Source organism: Pseudoliparis swirei, chromosome 3 (genome assembly GCF_029220125.1).
Source record: "Pseudoliparis swirei isolate HS2019 ecotype Mariana Trench chromosome 3, NWPU_hadal_v1, whole genome shotgun sequence".
Classification (NCBI taxonomy): Eukaryota; Metazoa; Chordata; class Actinopteri; order Perciformes; family Liparidae; genus Pseudoliparis; species Pseudoliparis swirei.
In genome coordinates, this window is record NC_079390.1 from 2,149,104 (window position 1) to 2,175,551 (window position 26,448).

General features: G+C 37.6%; 1 protein-coding gene across 8 annotated transcripts in view; it reads right to left on the reverse strand.

Annotated features, from left to right (window-relative positions):
- Positions 1 to 26,448, reverse strand: part of LOC130191726 (disks large homolog 4) — a 59,981-nt gene that overhangs the window by 15,949 nt on the left and 17,584 nt on the right. For 4 of the 8 annotated variants that reach the window (XM_056411395.1, XM_056411393.1, XM_056411392.1 and 1 more), the window contains exons 2-4: positions 15,853 to 16,014; positions 9,733 to 9,789; positions 356 to 409 (exon numbers count right to left, since the gene is read on the reverse strand). In XM_056411395.1, coding sequence (XP_056267370.1) covers positions 356 to 409; positions 9,733 to 9,789; positions 15,853 to 16,014 — 273 coding nt within the window. Of the gene's footprint in view, positions 1 to 355; positions 410 to 4,551; positions 4,642 to 9,732; positions 9,790 to 15,852; positions 16,015 to 26,448 lie in introns of those variants that run through there. The other 4 variants (XM_056411398.1, XM_056411397.1, XM_056411396.1 and 1 more) reach the window with 2 other exon arrangements.

Below are 26,448 nucleotides of genomic sequence, written 5' to 3' on the forward strand. Positions count from 1 at the left end.
AGAATCAAGCAACTCCCAGAGGAAAGAAGGAATTTAAAGAACTTCAGTGACGTAGAAATCGTCTTGTCTTCGTCTTCTCGTCCTCTAATCTAACTCATAACAATACGTTCAACTCATATCCCACCACCTTTTTTCATCGTTTAAGAACGTTGAGTCAAATTAAGTAATGCGTCCGTTCAGACTAACGTATATCAAGCATCATTTTAATAAAAAAAGAGGAACACTTAATGACACACAGTGTACCTGGACGCTGGGAACTGGAAACTGGAAACACTGATAACGAGGACCGAATACCAAGGCGGTTAAATTGAGCTTATAACAATAGAATAAACGGAAGATTAAACATAATCCTTACGTATGGGGAGCCATCCAGTGTGTCAGTGTTCACCACCACTGGAGGAGTATTTCCCTGGAGGCGGAGAGAGAGAAGAAGAAGAAGAAGAAGAAGAAGAAGAAGAAGAAGAAGAAGAAGCATTATTCAGAAATAATGGCAGAAATCTGCTCCTGGATGAGCTCTCGGTGGAAGCAGTGATGACGTTATTCTCATGAGAGGAAGAAATGTATTATTATCCATCGATGACGGACGCAGGAAGACTTCACTTTCGACCCCGGGGTGTTTTACTCCAAAGTCTTTGTCTTTAATGTATCTCGGTGGAAAGCAGGGGTGTCGTTAGGCCTATTTTAGGGGGCTTAAGCAAGAAATAACTATCGACATATCTCTATTCTTTGCATTAATATGTATTATTATAATATTTTTTCTACTAGTTCATCTTTATCTCAGTGATAGAGTCATAATATATCACGATGACCCTGAGATTCTGCCTCTAACAATGAATATCCAGGGCCCCCTCGGGGCTTAGCCCCCCCTTTCTGTGAATCCTCCTAACGCCCCTGGTGGAATGACAGGTTAAATATACTGTAAGGATATTTAGTGAATACTGTGGATGTGGTCGTCTCTTAAAAAATCTTTTTTCAGAATAGCAAGTGAGAGGATCTTTTGGGTTTTACCCGCTTCTCTGTCAGCCAGGGGTGTTTGTAGGATTTAAAGACTAAGCCCCGGATATCTATTGTTTGTCCGACAGTTCATTGATCGGCTCAAACAGGAAGTGATTCTGTCTGCAGTTTTTCTCAAATTAATTCTATGATGAACACAAGAGACAGAATGTCATGGTCATCGTGATATGTTATGCTCATTTGGAGTCTAGCACTGAGATAAAGATGAACTAGTTCAGTCAAATATACCATTCAATGAAGAAAATATATAATAATAACACATTTTAATGTAAGATGTCGATAGTTATTTCTTGTATAAATATTTAAATGTGATATTTATATTTATATATATATATATAAATGTATTTAAATAAATATATTTACATATATGTATATATATATTTATATATATATGTAAATATATGTATGTATATATTTATATATATATATATATTTATATACATAATACATATATATATATATATATTTATAGCCACATTCTGTAACTACCTGGACTTACAAGTTCCCTCCGTGCATCGTTTACTTTGCGCTAACCTCATTGGCTGTCTTCGAGAGACGTTACTGTCTGCCTGAGAAAGCCAAGTGGACATTAACCTGTGCACACACTATCCTCCTTTTATTCTCTCCATCACACCGTTACGTACCGGACCCGTTGGAGATGAGACTCCCCGGCTAACGTGCTGTGTGTATTTCCGTCTCTCCCGGTCTGATTAGCATGGGAGAGACGCTGTGAAGCGCTTACAGCCGCATAAAATCAGCCCGCTGACCTTCACACACACGACAGCTTCTGGCACGCACACCCACAAAAACTACACAACAAAAGCACACCACAACAACCGAAGACATTTTCTCAGCTTTTAAGGAAAAATATTTCGGTTTGACGTGAAGTCTGTTGATCTTTCCGAGAGATTTCGGTTGTCGTGTGGAACTCGGAAGAGGAAATGCTCCCTGAGTTTATGCGTGTGACCAGTTTATTTGGTACACTTGGATGCAACTGATGCAACGGTTCCTTCTATGAGGAGACGGTCCTCCTTCCATCCTCTCCCCCCCAGGGCCCGTTTCTTGTAATTAATCAAGTTGAGTGATGCTAAATATAGCCGCTAAAGAGAAGATCCTGAGACATGAAACTCTCCCGTTAGCTAGAAACTGTTTGAGTGTAACTCCACCGGCGGCCGAGTCCAACGGGCTGCTGGACGTCCAGATCCATCCCCATGGAGACGAGATGAGAGCCAATCAGAGACCAGAGTCCTCTCGCGCCGCCGTCACGTTGTTCCACGTCGCGGTCGTTGAGGTTTACCGTGTTCTGGACGCTCTTTCCCACTCTTTGGTATTCTAGCACCACACAGAACAGCAATGGTTCTTAAATGGTTCTTTAAGAGGCTTTGTGGTTCTACGAAGAGCCATCGCCTCCTGGAGAACCATTTTTTTCAGATTGAGGCCACATTATCGGTTCTTTGAAGAACTCTTTGAGGAAATGGTTCTTTAAAGAACCCTGATTTGAAAGGTTCTTTGTGGAACCAGAAATGATGCCTTAAAGAACCATTTTTTGAAGGTTCTTTAAGACACCTTTATAGGTTCTTTGAATAACTCTTTAAGGATATGGTTCTTTAAAGAAGCCTGGTTTGAAAGGTTCTTCTGGAACCAGAAATGATGCCTTAAAGAACCATTTTAAAGGTTCTTTGAGACACCTAAATAGTTTTTTTGATGAACTCTTTAAGGGAATGGTTCTTTAGAGAACCCTGGTTTGAAAGGTTCTTTGTGGAACCAGAAATGGTTCTTTAAAGAACCATTTTTTAAAGGTTCTTTGAGACACCTTTATAGGTTTTTTGATCAACTCCTTAAGGAAATGGTTCTCTAAAGAACCCTCGTTTGAAAGGTTCTTTTAAGGAACCAGAAATGGTTTTTCTTTGGCGTCACTCTGAAGAACCCTTTTTGGTTCCAGATGGCACCTCCATGTTCTTTAAGCGTTGTTCTGTGTGCAGCTCTTCAGCCGACCGCTCCTCTCTCAGACCCTTTTTGTTCTTTCCACCCTCGTCTCCAGATGTTGTCGTATATGTCGAGCACCTGGAGATTTCCTCGCTTGTCTTCATAAAGGAATGTTACGCACGTCAAACCGAGAGCAGCGACATCGTGAAGCCGTGCGCTTCAATCCATTATTTCGTTCCTTTGTCTTTAGGAGTTGAATCACGAGATTTTTGCAGGTGGTGTCGTCATCCCCTCCACCGCTCTGTGCACGTTTTTTGGCCGAGGCTCATCACCCATTCTGTGCACGCTCGCACCTCCAGTCACATTGTGAGTCGATTGAGGTTAAAAATAACAGCGAAAACAACACCTGAAAGCCTAAATAAGGATATTTTAAAATATCAACGGCTGTCTTTGCCTTTCCTGTCGAGATGAAGGGTGCAAAGAGACGATGATGTCACCCGCGGATGAAGTCACGTGTGGATGAAGTCACGTGTGAGCACACTGGCTACACACTCCTCCGGGTGCCGTCCAGAGGCTTTAACGGTGCATGACCTGCACACCTTGCAGAAAAGCCTTCGACACATAGAAGCCACGCGGTAATGACCTCTATGGAAACATACGCAATGTCACACTAGGTGTTGCCGTGACGAATAATTAATTACCAAATTTCAATGTCCATCCAAAGAGTCAAATAGGTACAGAGAACAGGACCGAACACCCCGGATTGACCCTCAACGTTGGGCTCTGCAGGAAATGCAAATAAGAGGATGAGACGAGATGAATTTGGACGTCACATGCACGAAGTTCACTTGTTGGCTTCTTATTAAATGCCAAGTATAAATATATATTTATATATATATATATAAATATATATACATATAAATATATATATATTTATATAAATATATATATATATGTATTTATATAAATATATATATATTTTAAAAATAAATATATATATAAATATATATAAAAATATATATATACATATAAATATAAATATATATATATATATATATATTGCGTGACGGAGATGAATTTGGACGTCACATGCACAAAGTTCACTTGTTGGCTTCTTATTAAATCCCAAGTATAAATATATATATATATATAAATATATATATATATAAAAATATATATATAATATATATATATATACTTTTTTAAATATATATATAAATATATATATAATATATATATATATATATATATTTATATATATGAAGTGCAGGATATGGTAGCGTAGTTGTGGGGTTCTGGAGCCAGAGCAGGATTTGATTAGCATTACCAGATTTGATTACGGCGGCTCGCTGTGATTAAAATATCCATCATGGGCCTCCAGTGCAGCCGTCGCCATGACGATTTAAAACAATGTTTTTTGTATCTGTGCAGATCAACAAAACAAAGCTATAATAATAAGGACATTATACTGAAGCACCACCTCCTCTGAGCTGCTAATCAAAAATAGGCTTTGACAATAAGCTTTTCCCAGATGTGAGGTACAGTCATAGTATAAAACAACAACAACAACAACAACAACAAACCCGAGTGATGTTTTAAAAACACGCCTACCATCGCATGAAGTCGTCGTCTCTTGGCTTTTCGCACATTGTCCAGGAAGCGGCTGCCCATCTTTTTGGCGTGCCACACGGACACGAACATGATGCCTCAGTGACAAGATGTCAACAGCGGTGGTTGATCAACTGGGAGCGAACCCGACACACACACACACACACACACACCGAGCGCGTTGCTAGAGGAGTGTGAGCGTCTGCTTTCAACGATACCAAAAAAAGCATCGTTGTCATGAAGCCTTGGATGTGTCATAACAAAGGATCATAAACTCACAAGGCGTCCAAGAAATGCCTGAATTAAAAGATAATTATTGTAACTTCACGGGTGTCGTGTCAGCCTTAAAAAAACATGCTTAAGACGCCTTGAAGACACCTTGAAGACACCTTTAAGACACCTTTAAGACGGCTTTAAGACACCTTTAAGACACCTTTAAGACGGCTTTAAGACACCTTTAAGATACCTTTAGGACACCTTTAAGACACCTTTAAGACGGCTTTAAGACACCTTTAAGACACCTTTAAGACGGCTTTAAGACACCTTTAAGATACCTTTAAGATGGCTTTAAGACACCTATAAGATACCTTTAGGACACCTTTAAGGACACCTTTAAAACACCTTTAAGAGGCCTTCAAGACACCTTCAAGACACCTTCAAGACGCCTTCAAGACGCCTTCAAGACACTTTTAACTAAGACACCTTCAAGACGCCTTCAAGACACCTTCAAGACGCCTTCAAGACACCTTTACGAAGCCTTTATGCAATTTGTAATCCAAAGTCACAGAGGCGGCTCGGCCCTGTGAGCGTCCTCATCTCTCCGGAAACCAGCGACACCCTCCTCCGATCCAGAGCTCCAGTTATAATAAAAAAGAAGATTCCTCTATTATCTGAGACACAATCCGTCCTCGTCTTCATCGGGAGGAGAAAGAATGAAAAAGAGTAAGATCCCTGCAGCGGCCGTCCTCCGTGTCTGTCGCTGCCTCCTGCTGCTGGTCTGAGCTCAGAGGGAATGAGTTCATATCTGCTGCTGCTAGTGTGCTGCACACACACACACACACGCACACGCACACACGCACACACACGCACACACGCACACGCACACACACACACCTCCCATCGCCACCGCTCAGGGGAAGAGGAGCAAGCGAGCAGGAACATTTTGATGGCAATTACTTAGCTGTCTCTCTGGATGAGGTCCAGGCTGGTGAGAGGGTGTGTGTGTGTGTGTGTGGGTGGGTGGGTGGGTGTGTCAGTCAGAATAGTGAAATGTAAACACAGGTTATTTTTGTTTGTGTCCTGTTTTGTTGTTTTTCTTCTTCTGTGTTTTCGTGCTGATAATTTTAGGGCAATTCGTCAAATTTATTCATGCTTGAAATTGAAAAAAAAAAAATGTTGGGAGTCGTTCCTGATCCGATGAGAGGTCAAAGGTCAAAGGTCAGGGATGTCGTGTGGGTGTACAGATTGTAAAGCCCGCTGAGGGGAATGTGTCTCTCTCCCTGTCTATCTCCCTCTCTCTCTCTCTCTCTTTGATAGACAGATGGATCGACAGGCGTGTGATACACACACACACTCTCACACACACACACACACACACACACACACTCACACAATGGCGTGCTCACCGAACAGACTCATGAGGACACGCTGAAGGACGAAGCTGACGTTCTCCTTCTGTTAAATAAAAAATCCTCCGTCCACCGATCTCATTTTCTCAGCCTTCCCTCTCTCTCCGCCTCACTCTGCCATTCAGCATGAACAGCTCTCTCTCTCTCTCTCTCTCTCTCTCTCCCTCCCGTCTCCCTCCCAAAGGATCCAAGCTGCTGCTGCTGCTCTGTAATTACAGCGAAGCTGCGGGGACATATTTAAACATTTATTAAAGGAGACTGAGGAGGAGTGAGGAGGAGTGAGGAGGAGCGAGGAGGAGTGAGGAGGAGCGAGGACATGGAGATAGAAACCAGAGACACCAGGCGAGTGCAGAGCAGAGAGAGGAGGATGAGGAGCTGCTCCCGCACTACAGGAGGAAACCCTCATTTAAAGGGCCACACACACCGTAGAGGGTCGACTCTGACGGCCTGAAGAGGATCTGAGGTTTTAGAGCTTTGAGGAGAGTGTAACCCGCCAGGGGGGGGGGGGGGGGGGGTGATGGGTGTCTTCATCTTCAGTGAGCACTTCATATGAAGAATGGATGTTTTCTTAAAGGGACGGCGTGTTGGATTTGCCGGCATCTAACGGCGTAGTTGCAGATTGCAACTGACTGAATCCCCCCCCACACACCCCCACACACACACACACACCGGGTTCAGAATCGTGAGTCCGTCCTTCAGGTGATACTTTAGGAGCGTGAGTTGTTTTTTGAAAGATATCAAAAGTAAAAAAAAAAAAATGTATATCACGAAACAGATTCTAATTCTTCATTTTTATTTTCAACCAATAAGGTTCGAGCGGTGATATTTTTTAATGTCTTATCAACCGGAAGACGTCAACTCGAGAGCATCATCCCCGGGATACTTCACCTCATTCAACAGACTTATTATATTCAACCTCCTCCGATTGGTTCATAGTTATCCTGTTTATTATTGGATATTTCTGACTTTGCCCCGTCCTCTCTCTCTCTCTCTCTCTCTCTCTCTCTCTCTCTCTATTATAAAAACTGTACATTTAAGTCTCAAAGCGTTCCTGTTTTCTGAGTAAACCACGTGTATGAATGTGTTGTTTGTATGTTTATTTTCTTTATTGTTATACTATATTGTGTTGCGTATACTTCATGTTTCTTTTCTTTTCTTCTTCTTTAAAATGTAAAATGATAAAACAGGTAGTTGTGGTATTAATCCCGCCTCTTTAGAGTCACACGGGAACGCCGACTGTTACGATATGTGAAGAAATGTTTCTTAAAAGCTGGATTCAGCCACGCTAATAATAATTAGATTCCAGAGGTATTGACTGGCAGGGGGATACCATAACGCTCTTTAGCTTCAAAATATCGCTTTTGACAATAATATTTGCGGAGAAGAGATCAAATAAGGGATTGTCCTCCTCGTTTAGACGTCTTTTATGCTTTATTGTGTCCAAAGCGGTCTATGAAAGCATGTATGTGGATCCTATGTTGGTTGAATGTTCCATATAATCACAGCAGCAAGAAAATAAAAATAATAAAATAATCATAATAAAAGTGGGACTTATAGAGTCACATATAAGAAGGTAGGGTGAGCCGTTAATATGAGATCGATACCTAAAGCAATGTGTGAAGATTTTTTTTCTTCATTTTTCTAATTACATTAAGTTTAAAGAAGAAGAAAAAAGGACGTAATTAGAAGCTAAAGCACCTCTTCTCTAAATCAAGTGCGTAACCCAAAGACCTCGTCTCGCTTGGCCGAACCTGAAAGAATCATACCCATAAATCAACGGGGCAAAAACCTGGCAAAAAAACCTAAATTAAAGCAATAAAGAGTCGATGACGAGTGGACGCCACGATGCAAAGACGCCTGCAGAACGTCACGTACGTGCGTAGAGAGGAATGAGTACGACAGGGAATGTAAATATAATAATAAATATAAGTAAAAAAATTAAAAAACTTTAATTTGATATCCCCTTTAATACATATATATATATAAATATATATATATGTATTATGTATAAATGAATATAAATAAATATATTTATATATAAATATATATATATATACATATATTTACACATATATATATATGTAAATATATTTATACATCTATACATAATACATATACATATATGTATATATATGTATATGTATTATGTATAAATGTACATAAACAAATATATTTATATATAATATATATATATAAATATCACATAAAAAAATTTATTTACAAAGTTCTCTACAGAAAAGGCAAAACCGATGAAATGGTAAAATACTAAATAAAGAACAGCAGACAAACTAAACTAGGGAACCAAAGAACTGCATCTAACCAACTTTAGCATTACATTTTTAATTTTGGATTTCCTCGTTGTTGTTTATCATGAATTCCTCTTCCACTGCATGTCGTATTTTTTAAGTATTTGCAATCTGTTTGATCATAAAACAGTTTTTTTTATATTGAGAAGGCAGCACAGTCATCGCCTCAAGGTCATGGGAGTCCCTCTGCACGGTGCAACACTGACACCTGCAGGTTTCAGTCTGTACTGCACGCAGAGCTGTGACGCGCCACCGGAGCGTTAACGTGATGCACGTTGAGGATCGGTGTGTCACCTCGACTCCAGCCTCACGTGCACAGTTCAGGATAGGTTTTGTGTTTGTAAAAATCAAGAGAAATACACCACCGTATAAAAGTCTGGGATCACTTAGAAATGTCCTTATTTTTTAAAGCACTGTTTTTTTCAATGAAGATAACATTAAATTAATCATAAATACTCTCTACCTAGTTACTGTGGTAAATGACTATTCTCTGGTGTTTAATGAAGTCTCTACAGAGGTGTGTAGAGGCCCATCTCCAGTGTTCTAATGGTACATTGTGTTATCGCCTTAGAAGACTAGCGGAGGGGTAGAACACCCTTGAAACCCCTTTTTATGTGAGCGCAGCTGAAAACAGTTATGCTGGTGAGAGAAGCTATAAAACTGGCCTTCCTTTGAGCCACAAGAAGAACAACATTAATATTTATAAATAACAATCATTATTTATAACCTCGTCAATGTCTTGACTACATTTTATATGAATTTTGTAATTATTTTGATAAATAAAAGTGAGAGTTTTGGTGGAAAACTCCAAATTATCTGGGTGACCCCGAACTTTTGAACGGTCGTGTATGTTGACAAAATTATTGACAATCCCTCATGCTGAAACAAAGTATACACATTGCACATACAAATATATATATATATATATATATAGGCTGTTTTGTTTTATGTGTTTAAGTAGGAGTAGAAATCAATAATAAATCAATCATATAATGTGTTGGAAGCAACATTTAAAACACTTTTCATTCGCAGTTTCTGGGATTTCAGGACCCCAAAAATAGTCATCGAGGATAAACGAAAACAAATCGAGTGACAATGAGATGTGATCACACATGACGTCACCAGATACCGGATGACATCACACGGCATTGAACAAGGACAGACACACTTTGAGTGAACACCAGAGACAGGAAATGAGGATCAGACTGATGATGATGATGATGATGCCGTTAGCGTTCTCTAGCTCTTACCAGTGTGGAGACGGCGGAGGTGTACATTGGAGTGTGTCCCGTAGACATCAACACAGGCTGCAACAACAACAACAACAACAACAGAAGGAAGAGAACAGGTTCATATAGTTCAGAGGACGTCTGGGGTCACGGCAGAGGTCACACACAGTCAGAAGGATACCATTAGATTACTTTTATTTCTTTTTTCTTTTGTTGTCTATATGCAATTTTCATTTGTATGTTATGTAATTTTGTAAAATGTTAAATATTATATAGGCGGAGGCTTCAAATAAGCCAAGTTGGCTTTTTGTCTCTTCCTGCACTGAAATATTTATTTATCTCTGTTGTGATTTTTATTTTGTTTTATTGTTTGAATTGTGCAAAATAAATAAATAATTATTATTACTTGTTTAATTATTTCTTTATTATAAGACAAAAGACAATACATAGACATAACACCTAGAGGACGACAAAACAGTGGACAAAACATCATAAAGTCAGAATATTGAAAAAGAAATGTGTGTGTGGGTGCGTGTGCATATATATATATATATAAATAAAGTACAATATAATAAAGTATATTGTTAAAAAATATATAGAAGGAGAGTCATACGACCAATGAGGCGTGTGAATCACACGGTGATGAAAACCAAAACCAAAGTGTCAATACTGAGCCGCCGCGAGGTCATCATGAACCTGCCACTATACCGTCATCATCACATCATCATCATCATCACATCATCATCACACCATCCTCCGCCTTATTCGTATAACTGTATATTCGTCATTATCATTTGCAATAAGTAAAAGAAGAAAACAGCCTCATTATCTTCAGGCTTCAAAGTGTATCGCTAAGCATGTAGAAGGTGAGTTACGGCCATAGACGACACGTTTTAGTGTCGTCGAGGGTTTCCTCATCAACATATTATATTCTCATCAAAGTATTCGTTGTAGAATTAGAATTTAAACACAGCCAAAACAACATTTTAAGTGCAACGTTATCACAGAAAATGTGTAATTAACCGATTGCCAGTGAGCTATAACCGAGATTCTAAATGTAGATTTAATAAGCTGAGTGCATGTTATGTCTCTCAATGAAGCAAAAGTAGAGAAAAGGAAACCACATTAGCGTGACGATGAATCTGGTACATGCTGTAAGTCATTTGGCATGTCATTATTTTGGGTCTCATTTCAATTTCATTTGAAATATAACAAAACAAGGTTGCCGCGTCTCTCGTAGCCATTTAGGACATAAAGCTCAATGATGTGTAATTACTATGTGTCTTTTATATGCATCTATTATATTAAAATGTAATTTTCAGCCAATTTTGACACCTGTGCAATTATTATGCACCAGACAAAAATATTTCAACATTCTCCTATTTTAGTTAAACTGAGAACAAATGACCAGGATTAAAGTATTTTAAACAGGCTGCCGTTGGTTATACTGTGGAAATGCTATATATATATATATATATATATATATTATAGCATTTATAATATATATATATATATAATATATTTATATATATATTATATAATATATATAATACATATATTATTGCATTTATAATATAATATATACACTACATATATATACTACATATATATATTATATATATTATATATATTCAATATGCAATTTATATAATATATTATATATAATATATTCATATATTTATATATACTATATATATAAATATATTTGTATATTATTTATTTATATATATATATACAATATATGTATATATATTATAACATTCATAATATATACATAATATATAATATATATATAATTCATACATTATAGCATTTATAATATATAAATAATATATAATATATATATAATACACATGTTATAGCATTTATAATATATGTATATATATATATATATATATATATATATGTATATTCCTTTAGAGGAACCATTATACGTTCTTTAAAGAACCCTGGTTTGAAAGGTTCTCCTATGGCATCCCTCTGAAGAACCATCTTGGGTTCCAGATGGCACCTTCGTCTTTCCGTGTGTGTGTAATTACAGCTCGGCATGACATCATTTTTCCTGGATGTTACCTCACAGATATGAACTGAGTCTCTGAGGGGAACGAATGAACACATGAATGAGTCATGTAATGGATCTGACCCCCTGCAGGGCCTCACGTCACATCTTCCCTCAAACAGACTTCCAAATGAATTCATGATGGTTGATTTTCGGGGGGGTAAAAGGAGAAAAAGTCTCCGTCCCCATCACCGTAATAGATCGGTGAATAATTACTGATCCCATGTGCTGGATGACAAAAGAGAACTAATGAAACCCAGAGAGAAAGGTCAGGGCAGGACGGCGAGGAGAAAACTATTCCAGGGTTTCACACTGTTTTACTCATATGTTATCATCATACCCCGAAATAAAATATATTTTTTGAGATGTAGCATGTTTTATGGGGCATCTTCTGGTTTTATGTGTTCCTTGTTGTGTGTTTCTTTTCTATTGTTGTCTGTATGACTTGTTGTTGGCACATTAATGTCCCCAATGGGGTTTAATAAAGTTTTCTAATCTAATGTAATCTAAATACCCCCCAACATCTGCTTTAAGATACCTGCCACATGTCAACCAGCTGATGTCATGCTTATTGAATAACCCCGTTTGCACTTTGCCAGACAGTTTATTTCTTTTTTTCCTATATAATGCCATTTGTTCTGTATTCCACCGCATGTTAAACTAAAAATACCCCTAAGTACCCCCTCACGCTTGACATGTGACACCTTCCTGGTGTCAACCAGTGACAGCTACTTCCTGCTCATTTAATTTTTGGAAGTGGGGTCGTTCTTGCTTTAGGACAAAAGCAAATATATTAATGTTGCACATCAAATTAAACAACAGAGCCTCGGCTACAAAAATCATACTTGTTTTTTATGGAAAAATATAGTTTTAGGAATTTCAAAATAATATATATATATTGTTGTTGTTGTAAAATGCTGTATTTGGATGTATTGAACATCATGAGTAACGTAGAAGTGAAATATATGATTTGTTAAATGAGAAAATTTAAATATAGAATTTGCCAACATGGCCGTTTTGGAGACCTCGCCTAATTTCTCTGGACTAAAAACCTCTCTAACTTTGTCCGGCTTCACTTTTTTCAAAGTCAAACTTTGCAGGCAGAATGTTAACATATTTGAAACTTTTTAACTGCCTCATTCCAAACACATCATCATCCTGGAAGTGTTTTTTTTTCCCAGTTCGGACCTGAACATTTTTTTTTTTTCACTGTGCCATCTTCTTTTACTCTTACCCAGTAACATATATACTGATATCTACACATCTAAACAATTTTTTTTAATTTTTTTTAAAAGGTAAAAATGTAAAAATGATTAAAATAGCCCCCTAATGGTTGCAGAGATACAGCGTTTTGGGGATGCCATTTTCGGAGCAGAGGCCTAAAAAAAGCTTGGTGAGGGTTCATAACCCCGTTTTCACTTTTCCAGGCGGTATATTTCTTCCCATCCCACCTACTCTGCATTTGACCGTGTTATTGAACGGAGCTCTACGTCTCGGTACACGCCAGGTGGATAAAACAAATCTCCTTTTTGTCTCTGTACGTTTTGAATATCGCGTATATAACTCAGGCCTGTCTTCCTCCCGCCCGTTACAATAATGCATTTTAATGGACGTCCGGGCTCCTCGGGGACGTCAGTGTTCTCTCCCGTGATGGAGATTGAGAACCCCCCCCCGAGCAAATAAATGCGTTGCAGCTCTTCAGTCTTAATGGCCGGCGAGGCCGTTAAACAGCACGTGTGGGCGTCCCTGAGACAGATCGTTGTTAAGTGAGCATGACGGCCGACACCTTGTAGCGACAGCGTGTTTTGCTTAATGCACTCCGGGCAACACGACTCATGTTCCCCCTGACGTCAGCGCTGGCTTCCCCCCGCCTCGCCGGAGTTGTGTTATGTCTCCTTTAAGAGAGGATCTTCAATATATTCTATAAAAACAAAGTAGGTCAGAGTCTGCTTGGATTGTTTCTTGTATTTAGAAAGTTCTGGATTTTAGTGGATTTTATATGAATCTGCACATGTGAATGAGAGCCTGTATTTTAGATTAAGACATATAGACAGATATAGAATTCGAGGGGCGGGGCTTAGAGGGGGCGGGGCTTATCTCAGTGGCTTTGTTCCGTGGAAACAGTTTTCATGTCCTTCATCCACCATGAAGAACTAAACACGAGTTCATAACATTAATATATATATATATATATATATTTATATATATTTAAAAACAGTTTTATTTTTATGTATATATAAAAATATATATATATATTTATGTATATATATATATAAAATATATATATATATATATATATATTTATAGATATATAATATATATATATAATTATATATATTTATGTATATATATATATATATTTCGTAACGCTTCTGTTGTGAACGCAGCTTTACACATTTTAACAGAACTCAAAAGTCTTCTTCAAATAAATGGAAGATAATCAATGTCATTGCATTAATCGGTTTAATTCAACTAGATATTTTTTGTCATAACGAGAGATTTTATTTCAACGTGTAAATCGCGATCATTACATATTCCATTCACTCTGTTTTCCTTTTGATCTTTCAGGTCGGCTTCTTGCTAAATGATCTTGTGTCCACTCGTCTGAGATCTTCCTGCCGTGAAGCTCTCGTATCAAATGGCCCGATAAGCCGGTTGTAGTTGATCTGACACCTCAAGGTGCCGAGAGGGTTTCCTCATGAACACTTTATGTTCTGCATCAAAGTATTTGTTACAGGATTTCAAAACAGCCGCAAAACTAAATGTTAAGTGCAAAGTTACAGTTAACATTTATGTGTAATCACATGGCTAATATACATTTAATAAGCTTAGTGCATGTTATGTCTCTTACTAAAGGAAACCACATTAGCCTGACTGTAAATCTGTCCTCTGATTGAAAATGAACCTGTGTAAGAGTAAACTGGTAAATGCATTGTCAGTTATCTGCCGTACAATTCTTTTAGGTCTCATTTCACTTTAATTTTAAATATTAATAAACAATAAAAACAGGGTTGTCGCGTCTCTCGTAGCCATTTAGAATACATGGACATATAGCTAAAAAGGTTATGATTATATCGTCCTATGCGTATTTTATATTTATCTATCATATTTAAATGTCACTTTCAACCAATTTTGAACACCTATACAATTATTGTAAATCAGAGTTGCGATGCAAAGTCGGGAAAAACATCGTTGAAAACACATGAAAAATGAGAAAAAAAGTCAGATGACCTAAACATAAAGTTCAAAAATATATAATTATACCATCCTATGTGCTTTTTATATTTATCTATCATATTAAAATGTCATTTTCAACCAATTTTGACACCTATACTATTATTATTAATCAGAGCTGCGATGCAAAGTCGGGGATAGCATCGTTGAAAACACATGAAGAATAAGAGAAAAGGTAAAAAGCCCTGAACATAAACATCAACATCAAAAATATATAATTATACTATCCTATGTGCCTTTTATATTTATCTATCACATTTAAATGTCGTTTTCAACCAATGTTGTCACCTATTTGTCTATTATGTATCAGAGTTGCGATGCAAAGTCAGGAAAAACATCGTTGAAAACACATGAAGAGTGAGAGAAAAGGTAAAAAGCCCTGAACATAAAGCTCAAAAATATAGAATTATACCATCCTATGTGCCTTTTATATGTATCTATCACATTCAAAAGTAATTTTCAGCCAATTTGGATACCTATACATCTGTTATTTATCATAGTTGCGATGCAAAGTCGGGAAAAACATCGTTGAAAACACGTGAACAAATTAAGTAAAAATCCCTGAACATAAAGCTCAAAAATATATAATGATACCATCTTATGTGCCTTATATATGTGTTATCATATTAAAACGTCATCTTTAGAGCGGCTCACATGACATATGACAATGCATTTGAATATAAGGTCACATTAAAGAGACAGTACCTGGTTAATTGATTGAATTGTGACATCTGATATGGAACAATATGTTCACCTTTTAAAGGAAGTGACATCCGAGTGCATTGTCACGTATTGATCCAACAATGTCTATGTGGTTGTGTGCATGTGTGTGTGTGTGTGTGTCCTACCTTGACAGGAGAGATGTGTGTGTGTTGCGTGTAGCCGTGTATGGCCTCCATGGCGGCGAGGTTCTTGTCGCTCATGTTTAGCATCTCTGCACTTTTCCCTGGAGCCAGATGAGCCGGACTGTGCTCCAAGGGGGGCGTCTCCTCATCCTGGTACCTGTACTTCTGCACACACACACACACACACACACACACACACACACACACACACACACACACACACACACACACACACACACACACACACACACACACACACACACACACACACACACACAGAGGTTCGTTATTGATATGTTATGAGAGTCTATTTTTCATTGAAAACAGACGTCCCTAAATTCTGGATTTCTAAAGACGTCCCTTCGGCGGATGATTGGTAAACGTGGATTTTGGATGTTCTCCATTTTGTAAACGATGACCCCCCCCCCCCCCCCCCGGCATTGGACATGGAGGACCCCTCCGGGTTGGACTTTGTACTGCCTGATTAAAAACACTGGTCCTTAATGTGATGATGTAACCCAGATGTCCTGACGTCAGACTGTCTTCTTCTTGGCGTTCTTTACTCTTTTATTCCTCCTTTCCATTTGTTTCCTCAAAGTCCTGTCTTGTAAATTTGTAAAAATCTGATTAAATATATATATTTTTAAACCCCTCAAAAAACAGATGTCCTCCGTAAATGTCAGACGCGCTTCGACCGGGGCGACGCGTGACTCACGGAGGCACGCCGCTTCTTCTTCTTCTTCTTCTTCTTCTTCTTCTTCTTCTTCTTCTTCTTCTTCTTCTTCTTCTTCTTCTTCTAGTAGCCCGCCCACCACACCCGGGCAGCCGGCCAGCGGCCCGCTGGTCGGCCGAGGGTTTTCAATTCCGGAGGCGCGATCACACTAAATCTGCCACGCGGCCATTTTTCCATCGGAAGGCGGCGGGAGCGTCGCAGTGGAGGTCGACCGCACCGGAGTGCGAGTTAACCCCTTGTTCTTGTTTTTGTTTGTGTTTTTGTTTACACCCCGAGGCTCGCGAGACGCCCTGCTGCACTGCAGATGTGAAAACAGAGATATGCGGAGGGATCATCTGTGTTTTTGGGCGGATTGCTTGATGGCCACCTCTCCCCACCTCTCCCCACCTCTTATTTATATTTGTGTGTGTGTGTGTTTTCTTTTTGGAAGCAGACTGAGAGGGGAGGTGCGTCTCAGACGGGGCTGCTTAGCAACCGGAGCAGAGATGATGGCAAAGCTCGCGGTCGGAGAGCCAGCATCGGTCCTGGATCACATTACACCGAGACAGCGAGAAAGAGAGGGAGTGAAACGGAGAGGAAGATAAAAGGAGAAAAGTGAGGGGGGGAAGGGGGAAATGAGAGAGAAAGAGAGAGAGCGTCCATGAAGGGAGGCAGAGGATGAACAGCTCCAGATTACAGGTTGATGAGGAGGCAATTATTGATGTTTCTTCATCAGCCACAGAGTTCAACATGGGAACAGATTCTTCTCTTGGTTTATTTAATAAAGGGAAAGAACATTAATAAAAACACGTCTGTCAATGTGACAGAGTTAATGGACAAGGGGCGTCTCTTCATCTGTAGTCCCGAGAGGCAGGATTGAAGGATCTTTGAGGCACCTTTAGAGGTTCTTTGAAGAACCAAATGTGGTGCCTTAAAGAACCAAGGTTCTTTGAGAGACCTTTATAGGTTCTTTGAAGAAGTATTTAAGGAGAAGGTTCTATAAAGAACCCTGGTTTGAAAGGTTCTTTGTGGAACCAGAAATGGTGCCTTATAGAACCATTTTTGTCAAGGTTCTTTGAAACACCTTTATAGGTTATTTGAAGAACAATTTAAGGAAAAGGTTCTTCCAGAACCCTGGGTCGAAATTTTCTTTGAGGAGCCATAAATGGTGCCTTAATGAACCACGGTTCTTTGAGATACCTTTATGGATTATGTAAATCACTATTTAAGGAAATGGTTCTTTAAAGAACCATGTTTTGAAGGTTCTTTGAGACACCTTTTGAAGAACCAAAAATGGTGCCTTAAAGAACCACGGTTCTTTGAGACACCTTTATAGGTTATTTGAAGAACAATTTAAGGAAAAGGTTAAAAACCATGGGTGGAAATCTTCTTCGAGGAACCATAAATGGTGCCTTAAAGTACCAAGGTTCTTTGATACACTATTATAGGTTAATTGAAGAACTCTCTAAGGAAATGGTTCTTTAAAGAACCCTGGTTTGAAAGGTTCTTTGTGGAACCAGAAATGGTTCTTCTATGGCATCACTCTGAAGAACCATATTCGGTTCCAGATGGCACCTCCACTTTTCTGTGTGTGCTGGTAGAAGCTCCGCCTCCTGTTAACTACAGTAACTACAGAGGTTTACATGAAACAAACCTAAAAACACATACGTTTACATAGAGAAAGTGTGTCCAATATTTACAATTGCATATTACATATTACATAACCCGCGTACCACCAGCGATACCTACATGTGTGTATGAAATAATAAAAACGTGACGTTAAACATTGTGAAGGATTCCCATGTTACATGAATCCCAGTTGACGGTCGCCTCCAGCGCCGCCCCCTCCTGCGTGCCGCCATGTTGCCTTCTGTCCCCATGTGATGGCCAGCTTCTATCTCCATAGCAACGAGTCCTTCTGCGGAGGACTGGAGGGGCGTGTCCTCCGACCACTGGACATTGTAATCATTGCATAACTTGCAAAACGCAAACAATTTATCTTCAGATTTATTTATTTTGGAGGTAGATGAACAACGTCTGGTGACTCCCGTCCACGGGGAGCTGAATTATGATTACAGCATGTTTTAAAGGTTCTTTGAGGAACCTTTATAGGTTCTTTGAAGAAGTCTTGAAGGAAATGGTTCTTTAAAGAACCCTGGTTTGAAAGGTTTTTTGAAGAACCATTTGTTGAAGGTTCTTTGAGACACCCTTATAGGTTCTTTGAAGAACTCTCGAAGGAAATGGTTCTTTAAAGAACCCTGGTTTGAAAGGTTCTTCAAGACACCATAAATAGTGCCTTGATGAACCATGTGTTGAAGGTTATTTGAGACACCATTATAGGTTCTTTGAAGAGCTCTTTAAAGAACCATTTCCTTAAAGAGTTCTTCAGAGAACCAATAATGGTGTCTCAAAGAAGCTTAGCAATTGGTTCTTTGAGGCACCATTTCTGGTTCCATAATGAACCTTTCAAACCAGGGTTCTTTAAAGAACCATTCCCCGAAATAGTTCTTCAAAGAATCTATAATGGTGCCTCAAAAGAAAAACATGGTTCTTCATTAGGTAATGGTTCTTCGTAGAACCACAAAGCCTCTTAAAGAACCTTTGAAGAACCTTCATTGTTCCAGGTGTAGCTCCAGGGTTCCAGCAGGTGTCACGGTGCCGATTCACCTGCAGGTTGGTGGGAACGTTTGGCAGACGGTGAGTGAATCTTCTGTCGTCTGAGGCGAAGCAGAAGAAAACAACCAGTAGCTCTGGGAGGTGTCGGCTGGCAGCAGATCGTGATGATGCAAATGAGACCAGCGCTGCGTTCAGGGTCTCTCACTCGGGGGAAGACACTCGAGAGTGAGAATCAACTGAGAAGGCGAAAAAAAAGTGATGTGTTGCAGTGAGAAAATTAATGTTCAGATAAAATAACGTCCTCTCATCGGCGCTCGTGACGCCCAGGAGGCAACGAGTCGTGTTTCTGAAGAACAGGAAAAGTCTAAAAGTATTCTGAGTGTGTGTGCGAGTCAGGCTGATAAGATATGTAAATATATATATATATACATATATATATATATTTATATATGTTTATATATCTATATATATTTATGTTTATAGTTATATATATATATATATATTTATAGATTTACATATCTATATATTTATATATATATATATATTTATATATTTTATATATATATTTATGTTTATAGTTATATATATATATTTATGGATATACATACTGTATATATATATATGTATATATATTTATAGATATACATATATATATATATATAATGAAGTACATTTATTTCTATATCTAGTGATGAATGAATTAAAGCGAGAAGCCCGAGAGAAAAATACATATGTTAAGTATATTTAATCTTCTCATACTTGAAGCCCTACTCATCATAAGTATAAACTTAAAGTTTGTTATTTTTGAATAACAATCATTTTATACTTAATATGTTTAAGTTGTGATTACATTGTATTTAAGTGAAGTGTTTTTAGTATATTTTGTTGTGCTAAATTGGAACAACTTGAAGTATACTTAGTACACTTTAAGTACATTGCTGGGTATATGATAACATGCATGCCGATAGTTGACTTACATTATATTTTTATTGTATTTTAAGCATATTTTAAATATATTTTGAGTTTTTTACAAATATGTTAACATCACAATCTAAATATATTAATAATAGTATACCAAATATAATACTTTTGAAACTCCAAAAACTAAGAAAGCCCACTTTGCTATTATTATGCTATATTACTTTGTACACTATTTTTGTCTATTAAAATATTATAAAAGTACTACCAGTATCCTGAAGGATGAATAAACTTCCCAGATAGTAATCAAAATCAGTTATTTGTTTGATAGTGTATTTGCAATTTACTACTGAACATTTCAGTATATTTTAAATACTTTAAAGTAAATATGTATATATATTTTTTTCTTTTTCTTTTTCGCCTGGGGTGTTATGCATAAAATATCTTTTATGCATTCATGACTGATGATAATGTTTTTATAAAATAAGTATTAAGTGCAAAGCTCGTGGCTGCAGAGTCTGAGGTGATGCACAGAAGAGAGAATATATATTAAACTACAGCAGAGGAGTTTAGTAGCTCTTGTGTATTTCTTTTATATTCTAAATTATGATTAAAATACTCTGTTTGATTTGAGCGTCTAAATAGCATCAACGATGCTTTTAACTGTCTATTTATATACAACTCATTCAAGTTTAATTTAATTAAAGCCCTTTTACCTGTTGGGATGCACACGGCACTAAACTCCTCTTAGTTCATCCAAATATAGAAGAAACAAAATGGATTAATCATTAAAGAAAACGCAAAATAGATGAACTCAGAAAAAAAGCTTCAAATCTGTGAAGATGCGGCGGGGAGACTTCCCACCTTTTTAATTAGCACCTGAACACATCACACATGCATTTACACTTTCCTGGAAAAGAAGCTCTAAATTAATTGAACTCGTATAGCCGTTACAGCCTCATCGTGTTCCTAATAGTTCTTAATATAATAAAAGAAGGCCAACGCACTGTTGAGACTTTCTTCCTATTGACTTTTTTAAATCGGAGTAATTCCTGCCGGTGATTTACTGAGACAATTAAGCAAAAGGAAACCCAGAAGTATTTCTCTCCAGTGGTGATTTAGAGGGCTGAGCGTGTCGTTAGAAGCAGATTTTAATTCCTGCGAGCCATTAAGAATCTTAAGAAAAACTAATTATATTGACAAAATGTCCAATTACGCTCAGTAAAAACAGATTTTGTGTATAATATCACGCGTTGTTCTTTTAAGTATTAAATCCAGCTCTGTGTTAATACATTAGGAGGATTAAGAGTATATTTTTAAATAAAAGACAAAGCTCACTTTGAGCACACAGTCAGGGAAATTATCTTTCAATTGTTAAGACATTAAAACTTTAATATCTTTTAAATGCGATAATACAATACTTGGGGGATTTCACAGCATCTAATTGAGGTGGATTAAAGTGTATGATAATTATAATAATAAGGATATTTGTTTACACAGATATTGCAGACAGAGGCACTTTAATTGTTTTGAACTAAATAACAGAATAATAATAAAGAGTATTAAAAAAGTCACTTATAAACTAAATGTGTACGTGAACCCAGATGACGAACAATATCATCCCCAGAACCACGTCGACCATTTTACAGGAGGAAATGAAGAATCAGATGTTTTCAATTCTGATGCTTTTTAAAATATTTGTATTAACCTTTTAACAAAACTATGCCGATGGAAACTTGTTTTTCTTTTCAAGTGTCTGAAATTGAATGAATTCTGCACGTTTAAAAGGTTTTAGTTATGACAATCATGCAAGAAGAGCACCGCCTCCCCGAGCTTTATCTTAAATAATGTGCTGGAAGTATCAACAAAGCTCAAACTGGTAGAATAGATGTAGAAGAACTGTCATGATCTGGAGTTTGTGTTAGTTTTGTGTCTTGTTTGGAAGTCCTTGTGTCGTCTGTCTCCCTGTGATTGTCTGCCCTGGCCCTGATTGTTTCCTTCTGTGATTGCTGGCCCCGCCCTCATTGTGTCCACCTGTGTCTCGTTCCCCGTTGTCCAATCCTCTCACCTTGCCTGTGTATGTAAACCCTGTTCGTCTCATTCCCAGTGTGGCTTCGTACTGTTTGGTCCGTGTGTTTTGTCGTCCTGTTCTGGTTTCTTGGAGTAAAGATTGTTTTGTGCAATAATGTCGGCGTTTGGGTCCTCTCGTTGCGACAACCTGGACTGCGCATGACAGAACGAAGCCAACAAGAATGGACCCAGCCTTCAGTTTCCACTGCACGGTTCCTGCCGGGCCAACTAAGTTTCAGGTACTTCTGGAGGAGATGTGGGAGTCCCTCCGGGCCCGTGGTCCTGTGCGGCTCCAGTCCCCGATGTTCCGTCACAGGCTCCAGACCCCGAGGTTCCAGTCCACGATGTTCCAGTCCCCGGTGTTCCGTCGCCGGTTCTGGTCTGGCCAGCCTTCCATGAGGTGCATCTCCACAACATGTGGGAGTCCCTCCGGGCCCTTGGCCCTGTGCCGCTCCAGTCCCGATGTTCCGTCACAGGCTCCAGACCCCGAGGTTCCAGTCCACAATGTTCCGGTTCCGTCACAGGCTCCAGACCCCGAGGTTCCAGTCCACGATGTTCCGTCACAGGCTCCGGACCCTGAGGTTCCAGTCCACGATGTTCTGGTTCCAGTCCCCGGTGTTCCGTCGCCGGTTCCAGTCCACGAGGTTCGGTTCCAGTCCCGAGTTATGGATATACATACTGTATATATATATATGTATATATATTTATAGATATACATATATATATATATATAATGAAGTACATTTATTTCTATATCTAGTGATGAATGAATTAAAGCGAGAAGCCCGAGAGAAAAATACATATGTTAAGTATATTTAATCTTCTCATACTTGAAGCCCTACTCATCATAAGTATAAACTTAAAGTTTGTTATTTTTGAATAACAATCATTTTATACTTAATATGTTTACATTGTATTTAAGTGAAGTGTTTTTAGTATATTTTGTTGTGCTAAATTGGAACAACTTGAAGTATACTTAGTACACTTTAAGTACATTGCTGGGTATATGATAACATGCATGCCGATAGTTGACTTACATTATATTTTTATTGTATTTTAAGCATATTTTAAATATATTTTGAGTTTTTTACAAATATGTTAACATCACAATCTAAATATATTAATAATAGTATACCAAATATAATACTTTTGAAACTCCAAAAACTAAGAAAGCCCACTTTGCTATTATTATGCTATATTACTTTGTACACTATTTTTGTCTATTAAAATATTATAAAAGTACTACCAGTATCCTGAAGGATGAATAAACTTCCCAGATAGTAATCAAAATCAGTTATTTGTTTGATAGTGTATTTGCAATTTACTACTGAACATTTCAGTATATTTTAAATACTTTAAAGTAAATATGTATATATATTTTTTTCTTTTTCTTTTTCGCCTGGGGTGTTATGCATAAAATATCTTTTATGCATTCATGACTGATGATAATGTTTTTATAAAATAAGTATTAAGTGCAAAGCTCGTGGCTGCAGAGTCTGAGGTGATGCACAGAAGAGAGAATATATATTAAACTACAGCAGAGGAGTTTAGTAGCTCTTGTGTATTTCTTTTATATTCTAAATTATGATTAAAATACTCTGTTTGATTTGAGCGTCTAAATAGCATCAACGATGCTTTTAACTGTCTATTTATATACAACTCATTCAAGTTTAATTTAATTAAAGCCCTTTTACCTGTTGGGATGCACACGGCACTAAACTCCTCTTAGTTCATCCAAATATAGAAGAAACAAAATGGATTAATCATTAAAGAAAACGCAAAATAGATGAACTCAGAAAAAAAGCTTCAAATCTGTGAAGATGCGGCGGGGAGACTTCCCACCTTTTTAATTAGCACCTGAACACATCACACATGCATTTACACTTTCCTGGAAAAGAAGCTCTAAATTAATTGAACTCGTATAGCCGTTACAGCCTCATCGTGTTCCTAATAGTTCTTAATATAATAAAAGAAGGCCAACGCACTGTTGAGACTTTCTTCCTATTGACTTTTTTAAATCGGAGTAATTCCTGCCGGTGATTTACTGAGACAATAAAGCAAAAGGAAACCCAGAAGTATTTCTCTCCAGTGGTGATTTAGAGGGCTGAGCGTGTCGTTAGAAGCAGATTTTAATTCCTGCGAGCCATTAAGAATCTTAAGAAAAACTAATTATATTGACAAAATGTCCAATTACGCTCAGTAAAAACAGATTTTGTGTATAATATCACGCGTTGTTCTTTTAAGTATTAAATCCAGCTCTGTGTTAATACATTAGGAGGATTAAGAGTATATTTTTTAATAAAAGACAAAGCTCACTTTGAGCACACAGTCAGGGAAATTATCTTTCAATTGTTAAGACATTAAAACTTTAATATCTTTTAAATGCGATAATACAATACTTGGGGGATTTCACAGCATCTAATTGAGGTGGATTAAAGTGTATGATAATTATAATAATAAGGATATTTGTTTACACAGATATTGCAGACAGAGGCACTTTAATTGTTTTGAACTAAATAACAGAATAATAATAAAGAGTATTAAAAAAGTCACTTATAAACTAAATGTACGTGAACCCAGATGACGAACAATATCATCCCCAGAACCACGTCGACCATTTTACAGGAGGAAATGAAGAATCAGATGTTTTCAATTCTGATGCTTTTTAAAATATTTGTATTAACCTTTTAACAAAACTATGCCGATGGAAACTTGTTTTTCTTTTCAAGTGTCTGAAATTGAATGAATTCTGCACGTTTAAAAGGTTTTAGTTATGACAATCATGCAAGAAGAGCACCGCCTCCCCGAGCTTTATCTTAAATAATGTGCTGGAAGTATCAACAAAGCTCAAACTGGTAGAATAGATGTAGAAGAACACTTTATTAGAAGAGCTCCGTCCAAAAGGGACGATAATAATAGAAAATAATAATAGATAATTCCATCACATAGTAAATGGGGCGTTGGAATAGTAGATTTGGGGATCTTTGATGAATGAGTTAAAGAACCCTGGTTTGAAAGGTTCTTTGTGGAACCATAAATGGTTCCTTAAAGAACCATTTTAAAGGTTCTTTGAGACACCTTTATAGGTTATTTGAAGAACTCTTTAAGGAAATGGTTCTTTAAAGAACCCTGGTTTGAAAGGTTCTTTGTGGAACCAGAAATAGTGCCTTAAAGAACCATGTTTTGAAGGTTCTTTGAGACACCTTTTGAAGAACCAAAAATGGTGCCTTAAAGAACCACGGTTCTTTAAGACACCTTTATAGGTTATTAGAAGAACTCTCTCAGGAAATGGTTCTTTACAGAACCCTGGTTTGAAAGGTTCTTTGTGGAACCAGAAATGGTTCTCCTATGGCATCACTCTGAAGAAAAATTTTTGGTTCCAGATGGCCCCTTCATGGTTCTGCGTGTGGGCTTTACAGAGCGATGGGGTGTCATGTGCGGTACCACCCGGCGGGGAGATGACCACGGTGCACATTCTGCCCGGTAACTCGACTCAAATCGTCCAAATAATGAACTTTGATGGATGTAAAAATACTTTGTGAAGCCTTAATCTCCCGAAACAACGAGACTTTCTCTGTTACAGTGAAAGTCATAAAAATGGATGAATAAAATATCTTTTTTTACTCAACATTTACTCTTCCTTACGTCTCAGTATTAAATCGGTGCTCCTTTATGCTCATCTGACCCACATTAATGAGATTCTAAGTCTCATCTCTGTGGGATGACTCATCGTTGATCAGATCCACACGGATGTGTCATCCGCACATTTAATAATCACATAGATACAATAACTGGAGGGCAGTGAGGGGGGGGGGGGGGCTCCCATCTTGTCGTTTCCACAGGAACTTCATGTTTATTTGTCTATATTATTTATTTATATGATATGAACCAGGTCAATATAATCACAGCGAATTACTTTCCATAATCTTGCAAAAAATAATGAAACCTGAGTTAAATCTGATAATAATTGCACATTAAAAATGAATTTTGACTATGTTGCGAAAGAAATTGGCGTCACGTTTCTGAAGATATATTTATCTTAATTTGCAGACGATGTGACATCAAAACTAAATGTATTACTTTCCCAAATAAAAATAATGAACCATGAGTTAAAAAACCTTTAAAATTGAATCACAACAACAAATAATTGCACGAAAAAACTAATTTTGACTTGTATGTTGAGAAAGAAAAGGGCATCACTTTCTGAGGATATATTTAATAATACATTTTCAGACTATATGACGCCAAAACCAAATTAATCTTGCAAAAATAATGAAACCTGA